Genomic DNA, 24,841 nt, shown 5'->3' on the forward strand with positions numbered 1-24,841 from the left:
TTCTTTCTTTCTTTCTTTCTTTCTTTCTTTCTTTCTTTCTTTCTTTCTTTCTTTCTTTCTTTCCTTCTTTCCTTCTTTCTTTCTTTCTTTCTTTCTTTCTTTCTTTCTTTCTTTCTTTCTTTCTCTCTCTCTCTCTCCTCTCTCTCTCTCTCTCTCTCTCTCTCTCTCTCTCTCTCTCTTTCTTTCTTTCTCTCTCTCTCTCTCTCTCTCTCTCTCTTTCTTTCTTTCTTTCTTTCTTTCTCTCTCTCTCTCTCTCTCTCTCTCTCTCTTTCTTTCTTTCTTTCTTTCTTTCTCTCTCTCTCTCTCTCTCTCTCTCTCTCTCTTCTCTTTCTTTCTTTCTTTCTTTCTTTCTCTCTCTCTCTCTCTCTCTCTCTCTCTCTCTTTCTTTCTTCTTTCTCTCTCTCTCTCTCTCTCTCTCTCTCTCTCCTCCTCTCTCTCTCTCTCTTTCTTTCTTTCTTTCTTTCTCTCTCTCTCTCTCTCTCTCTCTCTCTCTCTCTCTCTCTCTCTCTCTCTCTTTCTTTCTTTCTCTCTCTCTCTCTCTCTCTCTCTCCTCTCTCTCTCTCTCTCTCTCTTTCTTTCTATTATCTAGGTCTTCTGAGTGATTTTGATGGAGTTCATATAGCAATGGTCCTGGAATCAATTAACCTGTTTTGTACGGACTATTGCAAAGGTGAGCAAAATAACTGCCTTTTCTGATTGAATGAGTGTTGTTGCTATAGGATATTGCATGATCACTGAATAATTCTGAGGTGGGGAACCTGTGGCCTGAAGACCACATGTGGTCTCAGTAGGTAGCCCACCCCACCCCACCCCTTAGTAATGTAAATCACACCCAAAGATGTGATGCTCTATTGTTTATAATGGCTTCAGGTTTTGACCCCATGAATTTGACACATGTTCCCATTAACTTACATTTATAAATTCAGAGAAAAGGAGGAAAATTAACTTCATCAGTCAAGTGCACAAAGAGCTGGTTTCAAAGCCAGGAAGACCTGGGTTTAAAACCCTGCAGGTCTGCTCTGGTACATAATTGACTACATAACCTTGAGTAACTCACTTAACTTCTTGCTCTGGGCAGCTTTTGAAGAATCTTAATTGCAGAGAAGGTGCTAACCAGCATTGATAGAGGGATGAAGTCACATGTCTAGTCCCTCTCTAATTATACCTCTGTTTTAGGCTATTTTGACAAAAGCTCCAGGGTAGTATGAGATAGCAGTATGGACTCAGTCAGGAAGATCTAGGTTCACTTGCTTTACTCTCTCTATGACTATGGGGAAACCTATAGCCTTTCTAAACCCCAGTTTCCTTATCTGTAAAATGGGAATAATAATCCCTGGTATACCAACCCCATTGTGTCAATGTGAGGCCTAAATGAGACAATATATGCCAAGGGGTTTCTGAACTTTAAAGTACGATGTAAAAGTCAGTTGTTACAGCATTACTGTGCATGCAGGTTTGTGAATGTATGATCATAAATATGAAGGTGTACAGGGTGTGTATGTATAGGAATAATATATATATATATATACATATATAATGTTTTATGTACAATATATAATATTATATCTATCTATCTATCTATCTATCTATCTATCTATCTATCTATCTATCTATCTGTCTGTCTATCTATCTGCCTATCCAGAATGGGCTTGAAATCATCAATTATATTAAGTTCAGTGCAGATGCATTTGGCATGATTGGGAAATTAATTCCATTTCCCTAAAATCAGGTTGATGGGAGAATTAGGGTAAGAGAAGTGAGTCTTATCAAGGAGTTTCAGGATGTTGGAGGGATGGAGGATTTGCATATAGTGATTGAAAAATTCTTAGTGAATGAATTGATTCAATGACTACAAATATTAACTGATTCGGGGAAATAAATGTAATTGCTAAGTCTTTCTTGTCCTAGGCTCATTGTGGTACAAAAAATATATTTTGTAAGTAAGTTCAATCAACAAGTTAACTGAGGTTAGAAAGAACTTAAAATTTAATATTTAATTTAACATTTTAATATCTAGTTAATTACATTTTAATGTTTAAATTTAAATATTTAAATTAAAATTTTATATTTAATTTAAAAACCAGTGGTAGTCATCCTCTAGAAGGCACAGCCTGAGGGAAAGATCCTAATATATTTGCTATACTTATCATTGCACACTAATTTAAATCTTTTTGTAGTTGTATTTTTCAAATAAATAGTGCACATTTATATATACATATATATCACATATATGCACACCTATATATGACATATATATGCATATAAATATAAACATATGTAGGTATAGATATCTACATATTGTATACACACTTATATGTTTACCGTCTCTCCCAATTAGAATTTGATCTCCTTGAGAGTAGGTATTATTTTACTTTTCTCCTTGAATCCCCATGCCTATGTGCCTGTCAAATTGTCATCACTTATTTGTTGATTGATTTAACTCTTTGGAATTAGTAGGGTACTGGAGTGAAGAGAGCTATATGTCAAAGAACTTGAGTGCTACTCCTGGTACCATCACTAACTTATAAGGCACTCCTGTCTGGTCTTCCCTTTACTTACCTGTAATTAATAAGCATTTATTGTATCTACTATATGCTAAATTGTGGGCTACTCTTGTTCATAGACCATTTTTCAAAACATTTTGCTCAGGACTATCCTGTGAGGTCTCCATTAGCAGTATTATGGTTCCTATTTTACACTGAGGAAATAGAACTCCAAGGAAGTTCAATGACTTACCCAATAGAACGACGAGAGGACTTCAATCTCTCTCCTGCCCACAATCTAGTTCTCTATTACTATTCTGTATTGACTTTCAGATATCTAAATTGAACTAGACTATCTCCAATTCTCTCTCCGTCTTTAAAACTGCTTCTCTGAACAATTCTTGCTTAACAGACTTGTATGTATTATTATTATTGTACTCATCTGTATTTATTGCTAGACAAATTTCTTGCTTAACTTGCTTCTTGACAGTTAGTACAATTGATGCTTAATAAATTTTACTGTCAACAGGACTTAACTACATTCAATTCAATTCTACAAATATTTTTAATGACCTATTACATGTAAGAAAAGTGTTAGAAATTAGAGAGAGTGTGTAATATGGAAAATAGTCTCCAATAGCTAATCATGGCTTATGTTTTTAGCTCTGCCACTATGAGATTATGAATGTTTGTGTAAGATCTATCACCAATCTGAACTTGGTTTTGCTTTCTTGGAAACTGAAGGTCTTGGATGAAGTCATCTTCAAAGTGTCTTCTGGGTTTAAAGTTCTGCATTTGTTGCGAGTTATTTATTGCTAAAAAAATACCCAACTTTATCCATCTGACTAAAGATGATATGTTTCATTGCCAAATTATAAAAATTGGCCTGGGACAGTGAGGAAAGAAAAAACTCCTAGACATTTCGACCCTTAAAATGAATTATCATAGACAACCACAGACCTGCCTTAGCATAATTTCTTAATCTCTCTCATTGCTTCCAAATCATTATAAATTCTCTTTTTTTGTTGTTGTTCAGTTGTTTCTGAATGTTAGTAACTGGAGTGGTTTGATCTCTTTCTCCAGCTCATTTGATTTATTTATTTATTTTATTCTAATAGCTTTAATTACAGTGCTTGTTTGTTGAAATGAAAACTGAAAACAAGTATACAAAACCCTCGATTACTAATTGTGTGTTGAAAGCAGTAAGAGTTTCCACAACACCATACCAACCAACTTCTTCAGTGTTTATCAACATTTAAAAGACAAAAATAAAGAGCTTTCTTTTTTATATGGCAAATCTGACCCTTGTAGTAATGAGGGGTAGTAAAGGACATTCCACACATATAGAGATAAGGGGATTGTTCTGAAATGGGACTGAATTCTTCTAGAATGGAATGACTCCCCAAGCTCTCATGCTCAATTTATTTTCTTTCAAAACCTAGACATCCTAGAGAAATGCCTGGTGTTCTTGACTGTGTTTTTGAAATATCTCCAGCCACGCTTTGGGGCTAATGTAGGCTGTGCTTACTGTGGAGAGGTTTCCAACAGAGGCACCACACACTTGACCAAAATTAAAAGGCTGGTTTTTTGTTTTGCAAATATATCAGGAAGCTCTTCTCAATCTTTATAACCAATCATAATTGTGTCTTTCCTAAGAGTTATTCAAGTGTGATGGAGAGCTAATCACAGCCTGACCTGAACTGCAAGGGGGAAAAAGTCTAGTCATAAATGGTTTATGATTGAAGATCTAATGCTCTCAATGTGCAGCCTGCTCTGAACCACAGCTTCAAAGCTTTTTTTTCCCTAATAAGTACCCATGTGAGCACAAATATAAGCACGAGCTCTGTGAAATACGTGAAGATCCAAACGCATAGCGTCACGTGGATCTCTATCTTAACCATGCAAAATTGATCACTTATCTGATTTTTCTCATCATTTCTCAAGTTTCAAAAGAGAAACTGCAGACAATTACAATGGTCTGGTATTCAAGTTGTTATTGCAAAACCTACACTAGGCATATTTCTCTCTTCTGCGTGTTCAAGTGTTTCACTTGTCTTTTTAAATTTTTTTTACTATTTAAAAAATACACTGAGTTCAGGTTAAAAACCAGCCACCAAAAGGGTCTCAACGCAGATCTCACAAGCCAGTAGAAGCAGCATTCAGCTCTGCTGCAGCACGTTAACCCCCAGCAACCCAAGTGTCAATGTGCTTAAAATCCTTTACCGGTACTGAATGGTGAGTTGTTTTTTTTTTTTACAATAAAAAAAAGCTGAGTAATATTGCATAGGAGTGCCAGAAACTGCCCTCCCCAGCTCATTTTACAGATGAAGAAACTGAGGCAAACAAGACTAAGTGACTTGCCCAGGGTTACACTATTAGTCAATGTCTGAGGCTGGATTTGAACTCAGGTTTCCTGACTCCAAGCCTGGCACTCTATATACTGTGCCACCTAGCTGCCATCCATGAAAGCCAATTTCTTTGGATGCTCAGCATTTTTTCCACATTTTTTTCTCTGGATTGTCACTGCTTTTAGTTCTGTGCTAGATAAGCATGTTCCCATTTGTCCCCATCTTCACTATGACATGTATGATTTACAATGGCAGGCTCGAAGGTGACACACTCATTCTTTTATTTTGTAGTCCTCATTCTGCAGACATTGGCTGCGTGTTTGTAATATCCAGACCTAATGCAATGGACTTATTGTCCCAACTACTTCATGTAAATGGGTATTTCAGCTGTCTGCATTCTTTTCTCCCTCTCTATCCTCTGCTCACATTGTCCTTTGGTTCTGGATAGATCATAACCCCTCAGAGGCCATGGGCAACCTCACTGTCATCACTGAATTACTCCTCATGGAGCGTTCCAATATACGGAACATACAAGTCTTACATGCTGTGCTGTTCCTGACGATTTACGTGACCACTCTGGTGGGGAATCTTCTCACTATTACTGCCATCGCCACTGACCCACACCTTCACACTCCAATGCACTTTTTTCTGAGTAATTTATCCTTATTGGACGTTGGCTTCATCTCAATGACTCTCCCTAAGTTCATTGTGAATTCCTTGACTGGAGTACGATCCATCTCCCTCCTGGGCTGCATGGTTCAGATTTTTCTCTTTATCTTCTTTGGATCGACAGAGATTGCTTTACTCATAGCCATGTCTTATGACTGATTTATTGCCATCTGTCATCCATTGCATTATGGGATGACCATGACACCAGCCAGGTGTCTCTGGGCAACAGCAGGCTCATGGCTCAGTGGACTCACCTACGCTTCTATTCACACAGCAAACATGTTCCGGTTACCGTTCTCAGGATCCAATGAAATCCACCAGTATTTCTGTGACATTCCTGATGTTTTAAAGGTTGCATCATTGGAAGTTCTGAATACTGAGTTTATTCTGCTTGTGGCAGGGTCAGGATTTTCTTTATTCTGCTTGGCCTTTTTATTTGTGTCCTATGCTCGTATTTTCTCTAGTGCGTTCAAGATACCCTCTGTCGAAGGTCGATATAAAGCCTTATCTACCTGTGCTCCTCAGTTGATTATCTTCTTCTTATTTCTCCTTTCAGCAATTTTTGCAGTCCTGAAGCCTCCATCTGATTCAACAATTGAAAACCTTCTTGTTGTAATGTTCTACACCATAGTTCCTCCATTTATTAACCCCATTATTTATAGCCTGAGGAACCAGAGGATCAAGGTTGCACTGAGTAGAATGATTAAGCAGCCCTTTCTACCAGAGAAGAATACGTCCATCCTTAAGTAAACTAAAAAGAAACTTAGGTGGATGGAGAGCTCTTTATGCAAACTGGTATAACAACTAAGGTGAAATTAAGTGATCAGTCATTTGGCTGTTTTCATCTTAGAGGTGAACCTCCCCCCCCACCCGCCACACACACACCCTGATTTAACTATTTATTTTGCCTCATAGAAATCAGTGAATAAGCTATTTTTCAAGCATAATGAAAAGACAATGTGTTAGAGCCTGAGGGTCTTGTTATGTTGATTACTCCATTCAATAGTGGGTCAAGTATCCAACAGGACAACCATCTTAGTATAAAAAAGAGCATTGATTTCTTCCTTTTCCCAAAACTTTCTTTTGAAAAGACACCAAAACTTCAAAATTCTTATCAGATATCACCTTCCATAGGAAGCCTTCCATGACTTCTACAGGGGAATGAATATAATCTTTGTTTAAAATTTATTTTATATTTCATTTCTTATCTTTTTTGTATATTTATTATTGCATTATTTTTGTTCCTTTTTGTATATTTATTATTTTATGTATGCTATCACAGCTACTTGGATAGAAACTCCACCTTACCTAATAGATTCTAAGTTACTTGATGGCAGGAATTATGTCATTTTTTCCAGCAAAAGATAATTAATATTTGTTAATTCAAAAATAATTCACTTGATTTCCTATAATTTTCTTTCTCAGACCTCATATAACACTTTGATATGCAGTTTTCTAATATATAACTTCTGTTCAATTGATTATTAAAGTTATTTGTTACATTTTTTGCTAGTATTAGACTACACGATTTTCCCATGCTATCAAGAGAAACTGATGGGTTATGGGAGGTAGAAGTCATGGCAAATGATGTAAGCTGGGAATTTGGGAGCTTACAAAGCTACTTCAACTGAATATGGTCATGAGGATTTGGAGCATTTTCTGGCTCACTGACTTGCTTTCAGGAATGATTTCCCTGGAGGGAGTTGGCTGTGGAACTGTGTCCTGGTGAATTATTCCCCTGTCCACTTCATCTCCCTCTCCTACCTCACTACTTGGCTGAATAGCATTGTTTGTTTACCCTTAGTTGTGTCCTTCTCTCTTTACATCTAATTTATTTGCTGTCTGCATTTTTATGATAGATTTTATCCTCAGATAAGGATAAGCTACTTCTTATTGTGTTTTGAATGAATATTTCTTATAAATGAGTAGACCGTAACATTGAGAATTACATTAAATTAAAAAGATTTTCTACAAATAAAATAAATATTGCCAAGATCAGAAGGAAAGCAGAAAATTGGGAAAAATACTTTATAGGCAGTTCATCAGATAGAGGTCTCATATCAAAATGTATATAAAGAACTTTGTCAAATCTATAAGAATACAAATCATTACCCGAGTGATAAATGGTCAAATGATATGACAAGCATGTTTCCAATGAAGAAATCAAAACAATTTAAAGTCAAATGAAAAAATGCTCTAAATCATTATTGATTAGAGAAATGCAGATTGAAACAACTTTGAGATGTCATTTTATACCTATGAGGTTGGCTAATGATAGAAGGGAAAAGTGACAAATATTGGAAGGGATGTGGAAAAATTGGGACACTAGCTCATTGTTGCTGGAATTGTAAAATGATCCCACCATATTGGAGAGCAATCTGGATTTGTGCCCTAAGAGTTATTAAACTACCTACACCTTTGACCCAGCTACACCGCTACTTGATCTATTTCCAAAGATGATGAGGTAAAAAAGAAAAGAAGCTATGATTCTCAAATGTTTATAGGAGCTCTCTTTGTGGTGGCGAAGAACTGGAAACTGCAGGGATGCCCATCTATTGGGGAATGGCAAAACAAGTTGTGGTATATGATTGTGATGGAATACTACTGTGCTGTAAGAAAAAGATGAGCTCAATGATCTTGGAAAAACATGGAAAGATTTGCATGAAATAATGAAGTATGAAGTGAATAGAACCAAGAGAACATTGTATACAGTAACAGCAGTATTATTTTAAGAATGACTTTGAGGGAATGTTATTTTGTCTGTTATAAATACTCAACTATAAAGGACCTATGAAGAAAGATGCTATTTGCATCCAGAGAAAGAACTGATAAATAAAAGTATGTATAGAATAATTTTACATGTATATGTATATGTATATGTGTATGTATATTTATATCTAATGTTCCCTCCCATTCTGGGGATGGGAGGGAAGAAAAAAAGTAAAAAAAGACATAGGATAATTTTTTTGTGTATTGAAAAGGAATAGCAAATTGTGCATAGTAAATTTGTAGTTTCATGTGCTATCATCATTGTTATTGTACTATGTTAAGGGAATTACTGTTTTTTTCCATAAATCAAAATTAAAATAAATTTTAAAAAGAAAGAATTAACAGAGAACCTCTAGACAAATAGCCCTAGATTTACCCCTGAACTTATATTGATATTCTCTCATACTTTCTCTGGAGACAATCTAGACAAAGGAATCCATCTCTGCTTAACCCATTAAGTTGAACATGATGGGCTGGAAATTACTTAAATTAGATTTTCGTTATACTTTAATCAGAAATAACTTTTCTCAGTTGGGTGGGGTTCCACTCAAGACTGAGAACGTTTCATCCTTTACAAGGATTAGGCTTTCTTTAAGGAAGTAAAAAGAGGATGTTTGAGTCCCATATGTAAAATTAGTCATTGATATCATAAGAAAGTCATAATTTTTCTCAACTGAGTAAAGGAACAGTTAATATGTTATTGAGCTCTAGGTCACTAATTTAAAACCTTACCATCAAGTTGGATATAATCCCAGCTCTGCCAAGAATCAACTAGATGACTGAATATTTGACTTATCTTTCCTGTGCCTTAATTTCCCCCTCTATGAAAAGAAGGTTGAATTAGAAAGTCTTCAAAGTACATCCATCTAAAAGACTATGTGATCCTCTGATGTAGGCTATTTCATGCATGTGAATTTGTACTTTTTATTAGACTTTAAGTTAGTTCATGAGTTACTTTATGAAGCAGTTTAATTTTCCTAGTCCCTTTTCTGTGACAAAATGTCTCTACAAAGAAGAAAAGATAGTCATTCATCAAATTATTGCTTTCTCATATAGGATTTATCTAAATTTTGACATTTCTATGAAAACTTATCTTTCCAGGATCAAAGTATTTTCTCAGACAACAACAAGCCTTTCACACAACATATCTTCTTAATTCTCTTCTTTCCTAAATAGAAAAATTAAATGTAAATAGCTTTAGTGCTTCTGCTTACTACATTACAATTCATATTTTCTGGATTATTGATGTTTTTGCCTTAATTTTCATAATCCTATTTCATTATGTAATACATTGAGGCAGATTTTCCTAGTATTGGCATTTATTCCACGATTTATGTTGGAGAAGAGGGGAAAAATTGCTATTTCTTTTTTCAAACTTAAAATCATAGATCTTAAAGTGCAAGGAATCTTAAAGGACAGTTATTCCAAACTCATTGTTTTACAGGTAAAAAGTTAAAGCCTAGAAATATTAAATGAATTGTCTAAGGTCGCAGAGGTAGGATGAGGCAGAAAGAGAATTTAAGCCTAGTCGTCTCCAAACCATGCCACCCTCTTCTGCCTCCCACTGGAACATTGACTCATACCCATAGACCTCTTAATTCTGATAGGTGACTTTTTTGCTTTGTCTTGCCTTTTACAGTGCCAGCACACCATTTTCCAGACATTTTCCATATTTATCTTGTGTCTTTATCTTTCTCCCCTTCCCTGCCCCTTTCTAAACCTAGGTTCTCTTTACGACTTGTCTCCCTCTATTAGAATATAAACTTCTGGAAGCTACAGGTGGCTTCACTTTTCGTCTGCATTGTTAGTGCTTAACACAGAACTTTGCACTCAGCAATTGCTTAATAAATGTTTTTTCATTAATTTTTCATTCATTCATCAATTCATCCAAACCCCAGTTTTCTGTCTCCTGACCCATGTTTGTGCCAGTTTCTACCTTGCTACAAGATGTCAAAAATGCTTATATGAATAAAAGCATGAAAGTAAAGGAATGTGGGAACGTCAAGAGCCTTACACTGAGGCTTAGGGATGGCACAACATTCTGTCATATAGGAATACAGCAAAGTAAAATGTAACTGGGATGTAACAAAGAGAAGGGAAATTCTATTTAAGACATTGGACAGAATTTGGGAGAGAAAAGTCATAAATAAAATAAATTTTGATTATGGAGTGGTGATTACTAAAGGAAGATGAGCTAAATCCCATTAATCTTGATACAAATTAGGATAAGAGGGAGAGGGTGAAAGATTTGAGTTATAATGTTCTAACCACTGAAAACTAGCAGTGACTCCATTGCTTTCTCACCTTGTATTTTTCCTCTTTAAGCAGGGAATGAAGGGGTGGAGGGAATGGCTAAAAGAGGCAATATTGATATGGCCCATAAACTGTGAAGTCCAAGGGGCAGGACATCTTTGACTGTGTTGAAGATATTGAAGATGAAGTCATAAAACAAAGCTGTTGTGAGACCTGGCAGATATCTAGGCAATAAAGTGGTAGTTCAGGTCTTTGGAGAATGCTGTCAATGAACCACAATCCTGCACCCAAGGTGCTGTGGCAGATGCCCTGGCCTGCAGCTGGATGCTAGATTTCTTTTGTTTGAACCTTTGCCAAGTTTTCTTCAATGATGTTGAAAAATTAAAGTGGAATCACAATGTTGCTGAAGCCATTATTAATGGACTAGATACACTAACAACAACTATATATGTATGCCAGTTTTTAACGAGAATTGTGGAAGGAAAAACACTAGATGCACAGTTTGACAATGATGCATGACTTACTCCATTGGAATCAGCATTGATGATCTAGATTAAAATCTAGACTAAAATTCAAGAAAGACTTCCTGGACAAATTGATAATTGACTTGAAATTCAGGCTGTAGCTCCTCAAACGGAGAAGGAAAGGTTTAAAGAGCCAGAAGGAGTTTTTGAAAGAATATTTGTTGAAGTGAACTGGCTGGGCTCTAAAAATGAAATTGTTGATGATGATAATCAATAAGAAAGAACAATGCCATCCCTTTTTACCCAAGCCTTCAGTTATAATTGCGTGATACAGAGAGTCAAGGCTAATGCTAATGATGTTAACTGAAAAATCACTGAGCTTTCTAATGAAGGCAGAGATAAAAGTAATGGAAAGCAAAAGTGAAAAAGAATTCGTTGGTATCAATGGTGGAGACACAAGCAGTGTAAAGGAGAAAAAAGGTGGCAAGCAGAATGCAAAACTGCTTTTGCATTTCAGAGATTCCAACATCTAAAACCAGCCATGGAGCTTGGATAAGTACAATCTTAATACTCAAGCCAGGCAGAGAAAGGGCAGAAAAAGACAACTACCCATCACTATCACTAATGAATATTGACATAAAATACTGAATTAAAAATGAAGAATAGGTTTATAGTAATACGTTCAGAAAATACACATTAAGATATTCTTGAATTTATACCAGGAATTTAATGCTGCACATTTTTTTGAAAACCATAAACGTAACAGATTGCATACATAACAAATACTAACATGGATCTTATTCATTTGGACATTTTAAATAATGATTCAGGTCACAAACCAGTCATGCTGTCAAATTTGCATGACTCTTATTTGTCTTTTCCTTTTCATTTGCCTCCAAAGGTGTACCCAATATGTTTGAGGTCTTCTTCACTTTCTCCTTACATCAAAAGGGTACCTATGGAACACTACAGATAAGTATAAGTACCTATACATATACATATATATATATATATATGTATATATATATATATATATATATACACATACACACACACACGCATGCACACATATATATAAACATTAGTTTTATATATGCATATATGCCTATATGTCTATATACACAATGCAAACATATGTATGTGTGTATATGTGTGTATAATTTTAAATATAACTATTATAAATGTGTTTATTTTATACATGCATGCATGTATATGTATACATACATAAAACAAATTTTATTTATATGTGTGTATATTTATCTAGCTATATCTATCATCTATATTTATATCTATATGAGGCAGCTAGGTGGCACAGTGGATAGAGCAGTGGGCTTAGAATCATGAGGACTCATCTTCATGAGTTCAAATCTGGCCTTAGACGCTTATTAGCTGTGTGACCCTAGGCAAGTCACTCAACCCTTTTGCTTTAATTTCCTTATCTGTAAAATGAGCTGGAAAAGGAAATGGTAAATCACTTAGTATCTTTGCCAAAAAACCCCAAACAGGGTCAGGAAGAGTCAAACATGACTGAAACAAACACCAATACCACCAACACACACTCACCTACATGCACCTCCCCACCCCCATATATAAATATAAATATATGTATATGTATATAAATATAAATATATATATATATACACACATATATATATATATATACACACACACACACACCTTCTTATGTCATTATCTTTTTTGTTTTCCAATATCTAGAATATGACATTATATGCATATATATGTATGTGTTTGTGTGTGTATATATATGTCATATGTGTGGTTATATGCTGCAGCTTAAGGAATTCCCCATTTCTATCTGTGTAATATGAATTTTTAACTTTTCAGTGTTCTTATAATAACACTGGTAGGATATTGTGATAAAAAGATGAATCTTTGCTTTCATTGAAAGTTCATTTTTGTTTTGTTCTAGATACTCATTTTTACTGAACTCTGCAATCTTTGACATTGTTGTTCACACGCTTCTTTTTGATGCTCATTTCTCTCTAGATTTTCATGACACTAAGCTCTTTTTGTTCTTCTTCTACATATCTGACCAATCTTCATTCTCTTTTGCTGGATCTTCTCATCTAGGTCACATCCACTAACCATGAACATCTCTTAGATTTCTGTTCTTAGCTCCCTTTTCTTTTCCTTTAATCTATTAACTTGGTAATCTCAGCATCTCCTATGGATTCAATGATCATTTTTTATACTAATGATTCTGTTCTATTAACCAGCCTTAATTTCTCTGCTGACCTCCAGTTTCCCATCTCTAGTTGCCTATTTGACATCTCAAAATGGATGTCCTGTAGACATCTTAAACACATTTCTAAAACTGAATTCATTATCTTTTCTCACAAATTATCCCCCTTTCCACATTTCTTATTACTATGGAAGATGCAACCATCCTCCCAGTCCCAAAACCTATGTGTCATCCTCAACCCTTTCTAAATCCTAATATTCGATCTGTTGCCAAGGTCTATTGATTGCCTTTCATAATATCTCTCCTATCTTCCTCTTCTCTCCTCTGACACTGTCATCACCCTGGTTCAGGCTCCCATTGCTTCACATGTGGACAATTACAGTTGCCTGCTGGTTGGTCTCTGTGACACAAGTCTCTCTTTTCATTCTAATCCATCCTCCACTCAGCTGTCGAGTAATCTTTCTCATGCACACCTCTGATCATATGACCTCCTTACTCTGTAAACTCTAATGGTTTCCTGTAAGTTCCAAGATCAAACATAAAACTCTCTGTCATTCAAGCTTTTACTAACTTGACCTCTTTCTGCCTTTCCAGTCTCCTTACTCTGTACTCTACAATCTGGTGATACTGGTGTCTTTTCTTTTTTTGAACAATACACTCTATTTCCAAGCTCTGGGCATTTCAATGTTTGTCTCCTATGCCTGGAATGCTTTCTTTCCTCACATCTACCTCTTAGTTTCCCTGGATTCCTCCAAGTTTCAGCTAAAATCCCACCTTCTATGGGAAGTCTTTCCTGATCCCTCTGAATTCTAGTCCCTTCCCTTGGTTGATTATTTCCAATTTATCGTGTATATAACTTGTTTGTACACAGTTGTTTACGTACTGTCCCCTCTGCTAGACTGTGAGCTCCTTGAGAGAAGACTGTTTTTCCTATTGTTTGCATCTCTGGTGCTTAGCCCAGAGCCGGACACATAATAAGCATTAAATACATTTTTATTGACTGACTAACTGTCCCCAGATGGATTTTGTTATGTTTTTTCTAATTTTTTAAGTTTTTAAATTTTTAATTTAATTTTTTGGGTTAAGCAATTGGGGTTAAGTGATTTGCCCACAGTCACACAGCTAGTAAGTATTTGAACTCAAGTCTTCCTGACTCCAGGGCCAGTGCTCTATCCACTGTACCACCTAACTGCCCCATGTTATGCTTTTTTTTATCTTTATAAACTAATCCTTTGGTATGTGATTGGTATGTAATTGAATAAGTAAAATATTTTGGGTCTTGTTTTTTCTGTCTTTATAAACTAATTTTGGGTCCTATTGTCATTTTAATTATACTGTCTTAATTCACTAAAGAGTAATTGGCATTTCTCAAACTTTCAGATCTGCCTTTATTTGTGTAAAGAGTGTTTTGTAAGTGTGTTGGTATAGTTTCTATATGTGTCATGACAGGTAGAACTCAAAGTACTTCTATTTTCTGTATTTATTTTAAATACGCATTTTATTTCTATCCTCTCCTGCTGAATTTTTGATACCATAAAGAAATGATGATTTATTTTATATCTGTCAACTTTATTTAAGTTGTCAATTGTTTCATTTAGTTTTTTACTTAAATATCTAGGGCTCTCTAAGTAAACCATTATATCATCTACAAAAAGTGATAATGTTGTTTCCTCTTTGCCTACTTTTTTTCTCATATCACTATCTATAGCTATTCTAGTTTTATATTGAACAGTAATAGTGCTAATAGGTATCGTTGACTTAGCCCTAATCTTATTGGAAAGGGCGTCTATAATATTGCATTTACATATAATAATGGTTCTTGGTTTTAGATAGATGCTGCTAATCATATTAAGGAAAGATCTATTTCTTACTATGCCTTCTAGTGTTTTTTTTTTTAACAGAAATGGGTACTAAATTTTGTCTAAAACGTTTTCTGCATCTCTTGATATACACATTTTTGTCTTATGTTTATAGTTTTGCTAGCAATAAACTAGTCCTCCTTTAGTTGTATAAATTCAAACTGATCATAATGTACAATCATTGTGGTAGCTTTCTGCCGTCTCTTTGCCAATATTTTATTTAAAATTTTTGAAAAAACATTAATTAGCCAGTCAAAAAGTAGTTATTAAGTGCTTGCTATGTATCATATACTATTCTAAGCACTGGGGATAGAAAGAAAGGGAAAATTAAATCTTTGCTCTCAAGATCTGAAAGTCTAATGGAAGAGACAATATCCAAAGAACTCTGTGCATAAAAGTCAGAGAAAGAGGAGAGATAATCAACATACAGAAGTCACTAGCATTAAGGGAGAAAAAAAAAAAGTTTCTCTTAGAGTATGAGGTATTAGCAGGGACTACCAAGGAAAACCAAGGAAGCCAGGAGGCAGGGATGAGGATGAGGAAGGAAATTATTCCAGGCATGGAGAAGAGCCAGGGAATATGTCCAGAGTTTGGAGATGGGAGCATATTGTTAGAAGAATAGCAAGTAGTCCAGGGTCACTGAATCACAGAGTACATTGGAGAGTGGAGTGCGGGATAAGTTATAAGAAGACTGGAAAGGTAGGACAGGGCCAGGTTATGGAGGTATTTGTATGATGGAGGGTATTTTATCCTAGAGATGAAATGAAGCTGCTGGAATTTATTGAATGGGGTATCAGGGTGAGGAATGATACGATAAGACCTATGCTCTACAAATATTATTTTGGTAGCTGAATGGAGAATGGACTGGAGTCAGGAGAGACATGTAGCAGGGATACCAACTAGTGAGCTATTGTAGTTCAGGCATGATGTGGGCCTACATCAGGGGGGTGGTGGTGTGAGAGGAGAGAAGGGGACACATAACAGAGATCTTGTGAATGTAGAAACCACAGGATATAATGACTGATTGGACATAGGAGGTAAGAGTGAGGAGTTGAGGCTAACACCTAAGTTGTGAGTCTGGGTGACTGAGAGAATTGTGGTACCCTCAAAAGTAATAGAGAGGAGAAAAATCTTTTAGAGACTTGACCTGTTTTTTTTTTCAATGAAATGTGGGGCAAGGATTCTCCTCTGAGGGGCTTCAAAGTGAGAGGGGATCTGTGAGAAGTTTGGGAAGGAATGAAAAGCTGCTTTGTTGAGTGTGATAGTGAATCAGTTAGGGAGATATAGATGGATTGCCTTACTGCAGTGAGGGCCCAGTTGAGATCACGTAACCTAAACTTGTAGTTGGTTCATTCAGTATTTTTTTTTCCCAGATCGGTTCAGTAGTAGATGAGTTAGGGGTAAAATCAGTGCATGTTGGGAGTCATCCAAAGCTGGGGTTTGGCAGGATAGAGGTAAGGGACTCTTAGAGAATAGCGTAGAGTTGGAAAGATGCGCCGAAGGGGCTAGAGGGAGAAGGGAAGAGAACACAGTCAGTGCAGGGCACTGGCGAAAAGAACTGAAGTGTGGAAAGATTGTCTGCCATGTTGAGACTGAAGAACAGAGTTCCCTGTTGGAAGGCAGAAGGAGAAGGAGAATGACAATAGAATGTGCTCAGAGAAGAGAATTTCAGTGTTCATGAGAATGGAAGTGGAATACTGGCATGGGGATGGGGGTTGTATATTTTCTTTTTCTTTCATGGGTAAAATAGCTATAATGATTTTACTTTTCAAAGTTAATTTTTGTATGTTTAAAATGTGGACCTAAATCCCACGTTAAAAAAAAGACATAATTGGCATTCATTTGGACAGTGCTGAAGATCACTTGGAAACCTTTGGACTACCTAAGACCCAGTGGACCCTGCACTGGCAACCATTGTTTTAATGAGTCTAAAGAGAAAACAACTCTCCCTTGTTATTTATGATGACAACATCCACCCTATAATCATTCCTTGGGGAAATGTCCGAGAACGTATGTGATGTGATAATCACAGTGTTATCTGTGGATCTTCAGGGACCAGTTCCCCCAAGGTCACTGGGCAGTATATTTTACAAAGTACTATAATCTGAGAGTCACCAAATATCCAGTGACTATAGCAGGTTGCCTTATTGACTTCAACTCTCCTCTGAATCTCCCAAGGTGAAGTGAATCAGGGTGGAGGAAAGCAATAATCTTTAGATTACGTAAAAAAAGTCACATTTTGAAAAGGGGAAATGACACCATTTAACACTCAGGTAAATTTTCCCCTTTTCTGTAGGTCAGTTTCTTCAGCTAACATGTGAAGTCAAGGTCAGAGGGTTGATCTCTGTATAAGTGAACAGCTTCTAGCTTCTAGAGAGTATAGAAAGACAATGAGAATGGAGTGGTAGACTTGAATTAGAAAGGCTTGCATTAAAATCCCTCTTCTAATTCTTAATGACCAATCATTTCTGAGACTCAATTTCCTCAACTGTAAAATGGGGAAAATAATAGTTGTGGCACTTTTCAGGGTTATTTTGGGGTTCAAATGAGAAAATAAAAGCAAAATGCAAAACTTAACAAAATGAAACATGGTTCATGCTTGGGATTCTATAAAGACAGATCCCAACTTCTAAATCCAGTCAAATAAAAATGTAAGCAAACTCCAGGGAAATTGGAAGCATGAGTCTGTAACATAAACTTTACAGTAGAATCTTGCAAAGATAAATCGAAAGCAGTCAGAGAGACCTGGGTTTCTAGTTCCTTTCTATTGTTCTCTTCCACTTAGAAGGATGATAAAAACCTGCTCTGCCAATCTCCAAAGACTTTTTTTTAGGAATATGATGAAAGGAGTTCCATATTTGAAAATGCTTTGAGAAGAAATCAGCTAGGTGGCTTAGTGTATAGCCCACTGGAGTTGGAATGAGAAAGACTTGATTTCAAATCCCACCTCATACACTTGCTAACTATATCCTGGAGAAGTTACTGAACCTTTGTCTGTCTCAGTTTCCTCATCAGTAAAATAGGAATAGTGTTATTACCTAACTGCCAGGATTGTTGTGAGGATTAAATGAGATACCATTGGTAAAGTACTTTGCAAACCTTAAAGCACTAAATGAATTCAAGTATTACCATTATTATTATTATTATAATCATAATCAAATGAGAAAATAATTGTAAAGTACTTAAGACAGTGCCTGGAATATGGTGAGCATACACACACACATGCATACACGCATACATACATACATATACACATATGTAATTAGTTATCATTAACAATGTGATATAAGCAATAATAATAGTTATAATATTACAAATTATGTTTACATATGTAATTCATATCACTAATAAATAGCATGTTACTTTTAAGGGTCAAATGATCTTGTGCAAATATAAAGAATGATTATTAATTTCTTATACTTTGTTCTTATACTTATACCTTGCAATATTTGATAAAACTAGGAATTTGGGCCCAACAAGTTTTGCTCTGAATATAAACATTCTGAAAAATGGGGAAACTAATCTAATGAAGAAAAAGTAACAATAATAACAAAAGTACTGATTTAAATAATGCAGGATGAGGGTAATCTTGATGGTACAACTAAATGTCTTTTTGCTGATTCTAACTGTTTAGATTAAAAAATAATCACAATAGAACTAGTGATGAAATGAAGGTTTCTTAACCTTTATTGTGTGATTGAGCCTCTTGGCAGTCTGGTTGGTAAAGGCTGTGGGTCACTTCTCAGAATTATATTTTTAAATGCATAAAATAAAATACATAGAATTTTAAAGAAACCAGTTGTTTTGAAATGCAATTAAATATTTTAAAATTAATAAACTCAAAAATAAAATCCCATTTGGAATTCATTTTGAGAAATTCTTCAGTAATTCTTTCTGGTGGTATTCCCTTTTCAATGGAGCAAAATAGTCATTAGATCATCCTATATCTATGTAGCCTAGACAATGTGAAATTTCTATTCTGTGTTTCTACACTGGAGGAAATATTTCTACTTCTTTCTTTTTTTCTTTTTTGGTTAGACAGTTGGGGTTAAGTGACTTGCCCAGGGTCACACAGCTAGTAAGTGTCAAATGTCTGAGGCTGAATTTGAACTCAGGTTCTCCTGACTCCAAGGCTGGAGCTCTATCCACTGCACCACCTAGCTGCCCCTATCCCTATATTTTCAATGCAAATTCAAGTTAAGCGACCTTACTGATGAGACTTATACTCCTATGATAAGTGGCTTATCATCTGATCCCTGAATCTCTAGGTCTGTGATACTTTCCAGGCATTTGACTATAGGAGAAAGGATGTATCAGGAGTATGGTAGTATGTGAGCTATGTCTGTATATATGTATGTACATGTATGCATGTGTTTGTTAGATTTGAAAGCCCTGCTATGTGATTAGGGCAGGAGATGAGACTGAAGGGGAAATGACATATGGCAAGTGAATACAAACAGTGAGCTTTTTACTGACAGCTACATGTGCTTGCATGTGGACACATTTTGGTGAATGAGAAGTGAATTTTAACATCATGCAGGAAGTTCAGGTTTATAAGGGAATTTGGGCAACAGGACTGTGCTCTCATGAGTTGCGTGTGTTTGTGTATGCATGTGTTTCTATAAGCATGTGTATTGCGATGTGTATGACTGTGTGTGTGGTGAAGGTCTGGGATGGTTGGCATTCACAGTGTATGGGAGGAAGGTAGCATTTTTAACAACGTGCCAATGTATTTATTTGGATAACTATTTTTTTTGTCATTTCCCCAAAGTTTTGACCTCCACTGCACATACCCCATACTTGAATGCTATAACCCAGAGACAAAAACAGACCTAGCATCAAACAAAAGTAATTTGGTCTCAATATTTTCATCATAGAGCTTCTCTCGGTGCCTAGCAAATAATGTGTAATAAATACTTGTATACTCCCTTACCAGCAAGGGTCAGGGATCTCATGGGCAGTGAAGCTACGTTTTTTTCACCAGCTGGAAGAGGGAATGAAGAATGAGGGGAGATGTAGTCAATTAAGACAGAGGAATCCAAACAAAATTCGACCTTTGAGGAGAGAAAAGGATGGCCCTGAGTGGATTTGCACTAGTCATGAGCTCATAGCAAGTAAGAGCACTGCTTAATCAAATTCTAATCATGAATAATTCAAGCCTTATTTGGCTTACTCACCCGATCATGGAATGGTGTGCCTCAGCAGAATTTGCTATTTGCCTGGCTATTTCTGCTGTTTGTAATACGCTGTGGGACATGATGAAGTGTACCTGTTTTGCTTTCTCTCCACTTCCTGGACACTGGCATTGTGGCTCTGGGGAGTTTATTGCTCTATTTAAATCTTTTTTTAAAATGTTCTGTCTATGCTTTTATAAGGGATTTTGTCTCCAAAGATATGTTGATTTTTATTTCACTCTGAGTGAATGTTTGCTATAAAAAAGTATGGAGAGAAGACCAAAAGGGATCCTGAGACCTTTTCCCTCCTGTTGTTGAGTTGGTCATGTATGACTCTTTGCGACCACATTTGGGGTTTTCTTGGCAAAGATACTGGAGTGGTTTGTCATTTTCTTCCCCAGCTCATGTTACAGATAGGACAACTGAGTATCAGCTTAAGTATCACAGGGCCACACAGCTAGTAAGTATCTAAGGCCAGATTTGAACTCAGTAAGAGGAGTCTTCCTGACTCCAAGCCCAGCATCCCATCCACCACACTACCTCGGTGCCCATTTGCCTCATTTTTAATCTCAAACCTATGTTGAGCTCCTTTGCTAATTGTACAAAAATGGAGCTTTACTTGCTTAATTAATAAATAATATAATTGAAGAATTATTTAACACATAGAAAGGACTTTAGCTTTCTAATCCATTCTCTGTATTGCTCAAGTCGAACTTGATATGATTCAAGAAAAAAAAATTATCTTCTTTAAAAGGAGGTAAAATAAACAAGGGAACTGAGGATGAAATCAGGTAAAGCTAATATTCTAAGTTCTAATAGTCTAAGGGTTAAATAATCCTTAGATTGTGACCTATACAGAACAGACCAAGATAGGAAACATTGTCTTGTCACCACATGAAGTTTAATAACCAAAGACCATGAGAATAACCAGTGTTGTGGCTGGATGGGACCACAGAGATAGTCCATTTTAGTCTAATTTTATAGAAGAGGAGTTTGAGATCTAAAGACATGCAGTAGAGAGGGGTAAGCAGGTAAAGTGATATTCAAGGTTAAAGGCCTAGCCAGTGATAAAATTGACTGTAAAACTCAGATCTCCAGTGTCCTGGACTAATCCTCTTTGTCCTAGGCCATAATCAGGGCCAACATAGTTTGATTAGGGGGAAATGTTCTTCCAAGGATAACCGAGGTGCCACTCCTAGTGTGTAACTTGATATACAAAAGCTGTAAGGAAGGGAACCTGTGAGCCATGCCAGAAATATTCGGTCCAAGAACATTTCCATGTACATAGCACAACATAAAACAGGATTTAGTATAATACTATGAATTTCCATTTCACGCTATTTACTTAAAAAAATAAACTACGTAATAAATACTACACATAATTTTCAAAGCTACCCTGCTTTTCTGTGCTTTCTTCTAAGTTTTCTTTTGTTCTCTGCTGTGCACTTATGTTTTTCTCTCTCCCTCCCATATATATGTATGTATGTGTGTGTGTACATATATATTAATACACACACACACACATATATATACATACATGTGAAACCATGCTATACATACTTCCTATTTCTCAGTTCCTCCTGTGGAGGGAGGGGAGTTATCATCTTCCTTCATCCGTCCTTTGTAGTTGATGTGAGTATTTATAATATCAAAAATAAAAATCATTCAAAATTGTTCTTGGAATAACATTGCTGTTCTCATGTACAGCATTTATAGAGTGCTTTACATTTTTCAAAGTGTTCTAAATATATGCTGTGCTGGAAGCATATAAAAAAAAGTACAACGTGTTGTTGTTTTTGCATTTTGTTCACTGTGTTTTGATGAAGGTATGAGTAGCAGTTTTGCTTATGAAAGGCATCATGTAAAAGGTAGTGCTCAAGATAAACTTGGAAAGAAAGCAGGGATCAGACAGAAGGAGATGAGATGGGAGGAGGAGGAAAGGTAGGAGTGCCTTCTCTGCATGGATCCAGCTAGTGCCAATAGATGGATATAGGAGATTAATTTGGCAGATGAGGAAAATTATGTTTTTCCAAGGAGTCTGTTGACAGGATCTAACAGTTTCATTACGAGAAACAATTTTTAGGAGGGAGAGTTCATATGCTCAGCCTCAAGTCAGTTCCACTCTCAGCTCTTCCACATAGCTGTAATCCTTAGATACAGTTTACCTCGATGTTCAAGTCAAATGGAATGGAATTATTGTCCTCGCTCTCTTGTATAAATAGGCACTTTCATTCTTTTTCTTAACCGTCTATTTCCTCTACTCACATTTATTCTTTAATTTTAGATAAATTGCTTCATATCAGCAGACATGGGAAACTTCACCATCATCACTGAATTCCTTCTCATGGAGTTTTCTAGCACCTGGGAGCTACAGATTGCACATGCTCTTCTGTTCCTCCTGATTTACTTGGCAGCCCTGATGGGGAATGTTCTCACCATTGCTGCAATTGTCACTGACCGACACCTTCACTCTCCAATGTACTTCTTTCTGAGCAACTTATCCCTGTTGGATATCTGCACAATTTCGGTCACACTTCCCAAATTCATTTTGAATGCCATTGTTGGCAGTCACTCCATCTCACTTCTTGGCTGTATTGCTCAGGTCTTCTTCTTTATACTCTTTATTTCAACTGAGTTTGCTGTCCTCATTGCCATGTCCTATGACCGCTTTGTGGCCATCTGCCACCCCCTGCACTACGGGGTTAGCATGACACCAGCCCGGTGTCTTTGGGTAACAGGTGGCTCATGGCTCAGTGGACTTCTTTATTCAGCACTGCACACAGGTAATATTTTCCGATTGCCTTTCTCAGGATCCAATGTGATCCACCAGTTTTTCTGTGATGTCTCACAGATCTTGGAGGTCGCATCCTCTGATGTATTTAAAACAGAGTTTGTATTGCTTTCCATTAGTTCAGGGATTTTTTTGCTTTGCTTTATCTTTCTAATAATATCATATGCTTGTATCTTCTCCAGTGTGTACAAGATGCCCTCTGTGGAGGGCCGCTACAAAGCCTTGTCTACCTGCTTCCCCCAGTTGATTATCCTCGTCTTATTTCTCATTTCTGCAATGTGTGCAGTCTTGTGGCCCACATCAGACTCATCACCAATCCAGAATGTTCTTATTGCAATCGTCTATGCAATACTGCCCCCTTTCATGAACCCTATCATCTATAGTCTGAGGAACAGGAAAATCAAGATTGCACTGGGTAGAATCATAAAGTGGACACTTTTTTCAAAGAAGAGAATTGAGAAATGTGAAAATGAGAGGGGCATTTTGATAGGCTGTTGTAGCATAAAATGGTACAACTAGATTAAAAGTAAAATAAGCATTTGGGTGTTTTACCTATAAAATGACAGATTAAATATTGATAAGTTAATTCATTTTAAAAAAAAATCCTTAACCCAGGCACTGTTCTAGGTGATAAGAATGCAGATACAGAAAGGAGATAACTCCCCACTCGACGACCTTAAATAATTGCAACAATAGGTTGTCCATTCTCCACCACCATGGTAATCTTTGCACCAAAATATATTTTTTAAAAAATCAAAATAACCTAGGCCAGGATTAAACTGGATTTGTGCAAGTAATTCTATAAACCATGGTCAAATTTCCAGCAAAGCAATCAGATTAGGAATACATTTACCTTCAATGTCTAAAATAAGCTTTCGCAGCTCATTTCAACCAAGTGTTTCCTTCAGAATAGGAGTGTCAAGTCTCTCTACCAAACATATTCCTTGATGTCTTTACTTACACTCTTCCATATATTTGAAATGCCCTGCACCCCTCCCAACTGTTGGAACCTATTCACCTTTCATACATCATTATAATTACCTATCCCATAATGCCTTCTTTGAACCCTTGAGTTAAGAGATGATTGCTGCTTATGCTTTCTATATTTATAAGTGATTATATTATACACAAATATATACACATATGTATATAATTTTGATGTATTTATTGTATTCTAGTTTCTTTATACTAATGTGTCTCCATGCCTTGCCTGTCCTTCTCTACTAATATCTTATTGAACATGTCTTGTTTTTTTAAATATGTTTTTCCTAACAACTAATGTAGTCTTTTGTACATAGCAAGCTTTTTAAAAATACGCTTTTAAATTGATGTTTTCTGTTTCTTATATGACCATAGTATCCCATCTATACCTTCTTCTCCCTGAGAGCCATCCAACGTAACAAATAACATTTTTTTAGAAAGAAAAAAAAGGCAACACAACTGATCAATATATTGAGAAAGTCCAAAAACATGTCCAATGTGTAGCACTTGTGTTCCTTTCACCTTCATGAAGGGGTATGTTGGGGGTGTCTTCTCACCTGTCTTCATTTGAGTTCCATTTGATCCCTATAATAGTGTTACATTTCCTTTTGATTTTTTTTAGTGTCTTTTTTTTCCCCTTCAATTTATGTCGTTGTAGTTATTGTCATTATTGTTTTCTGGGATCTTCTTGCTTCCCTCTGCACCAATTCATGAAGACCTTTTCCTCCTTCTCTGTATTCATCACACACATCATTTCTTACAGCACAGTAATATTCGATTACATCTGTATTTGTTCCCCGATTTGTTTAGACATTTTCCAATTGATGGATATCTACTTTGTTTCCCT

At 36.1% G+C, this 24,841-nt stretch overlaps 1 protein-coding gene and 1 pseudogene across 1 annotated transcript; both read left to right on the forward strand.

Moving 5' to 3' along the window:
- The first annotated feature begins 5,299 nt into the window (after window positions 1-5,299).
- On the forward strand, window positions 5,300-6,250 carry LOC144455471 (olfactory receptor 14I1-like; annotated as a pseudogene).
- Window positions 6,251-22,530: 16,280 nt separating this feature from the next.
- LOC110200742 (olfactory receptor 14I1-like) lies at window positions 22,531-23,532 on the forward strand. The gene has a single exon (XM_020976156.1). The coding sequence runs from the start codon at window positions 22,531-22,533 to the stop codon at window positions 23,530-23,532; it is 1,002 nt and encodes a 333-aa protein (XP_020831815.1).
- The last annotated feature ends 1,309 nt before the right edge of the window (window positions 23,533-24,841 follow it).

Source organism: Phascolarctos cinereus, unplaced genomic scaffold, assembly GCF_003287225.1.
Source record: "Phascolarctos cinereus isolate Bilbo 61053 unplaced genomic scaffold, phaCin_HiC Scaffold_9;HRSCAF=440, whole genome shotgun sequence".
Taxonomy (NCBI): Eukaryota; Metazoa; Chordata; class Mammalia; order Diprotodontia; family Phascolarctidae; genus Phascolarctos; species Phascolarctos cinereus.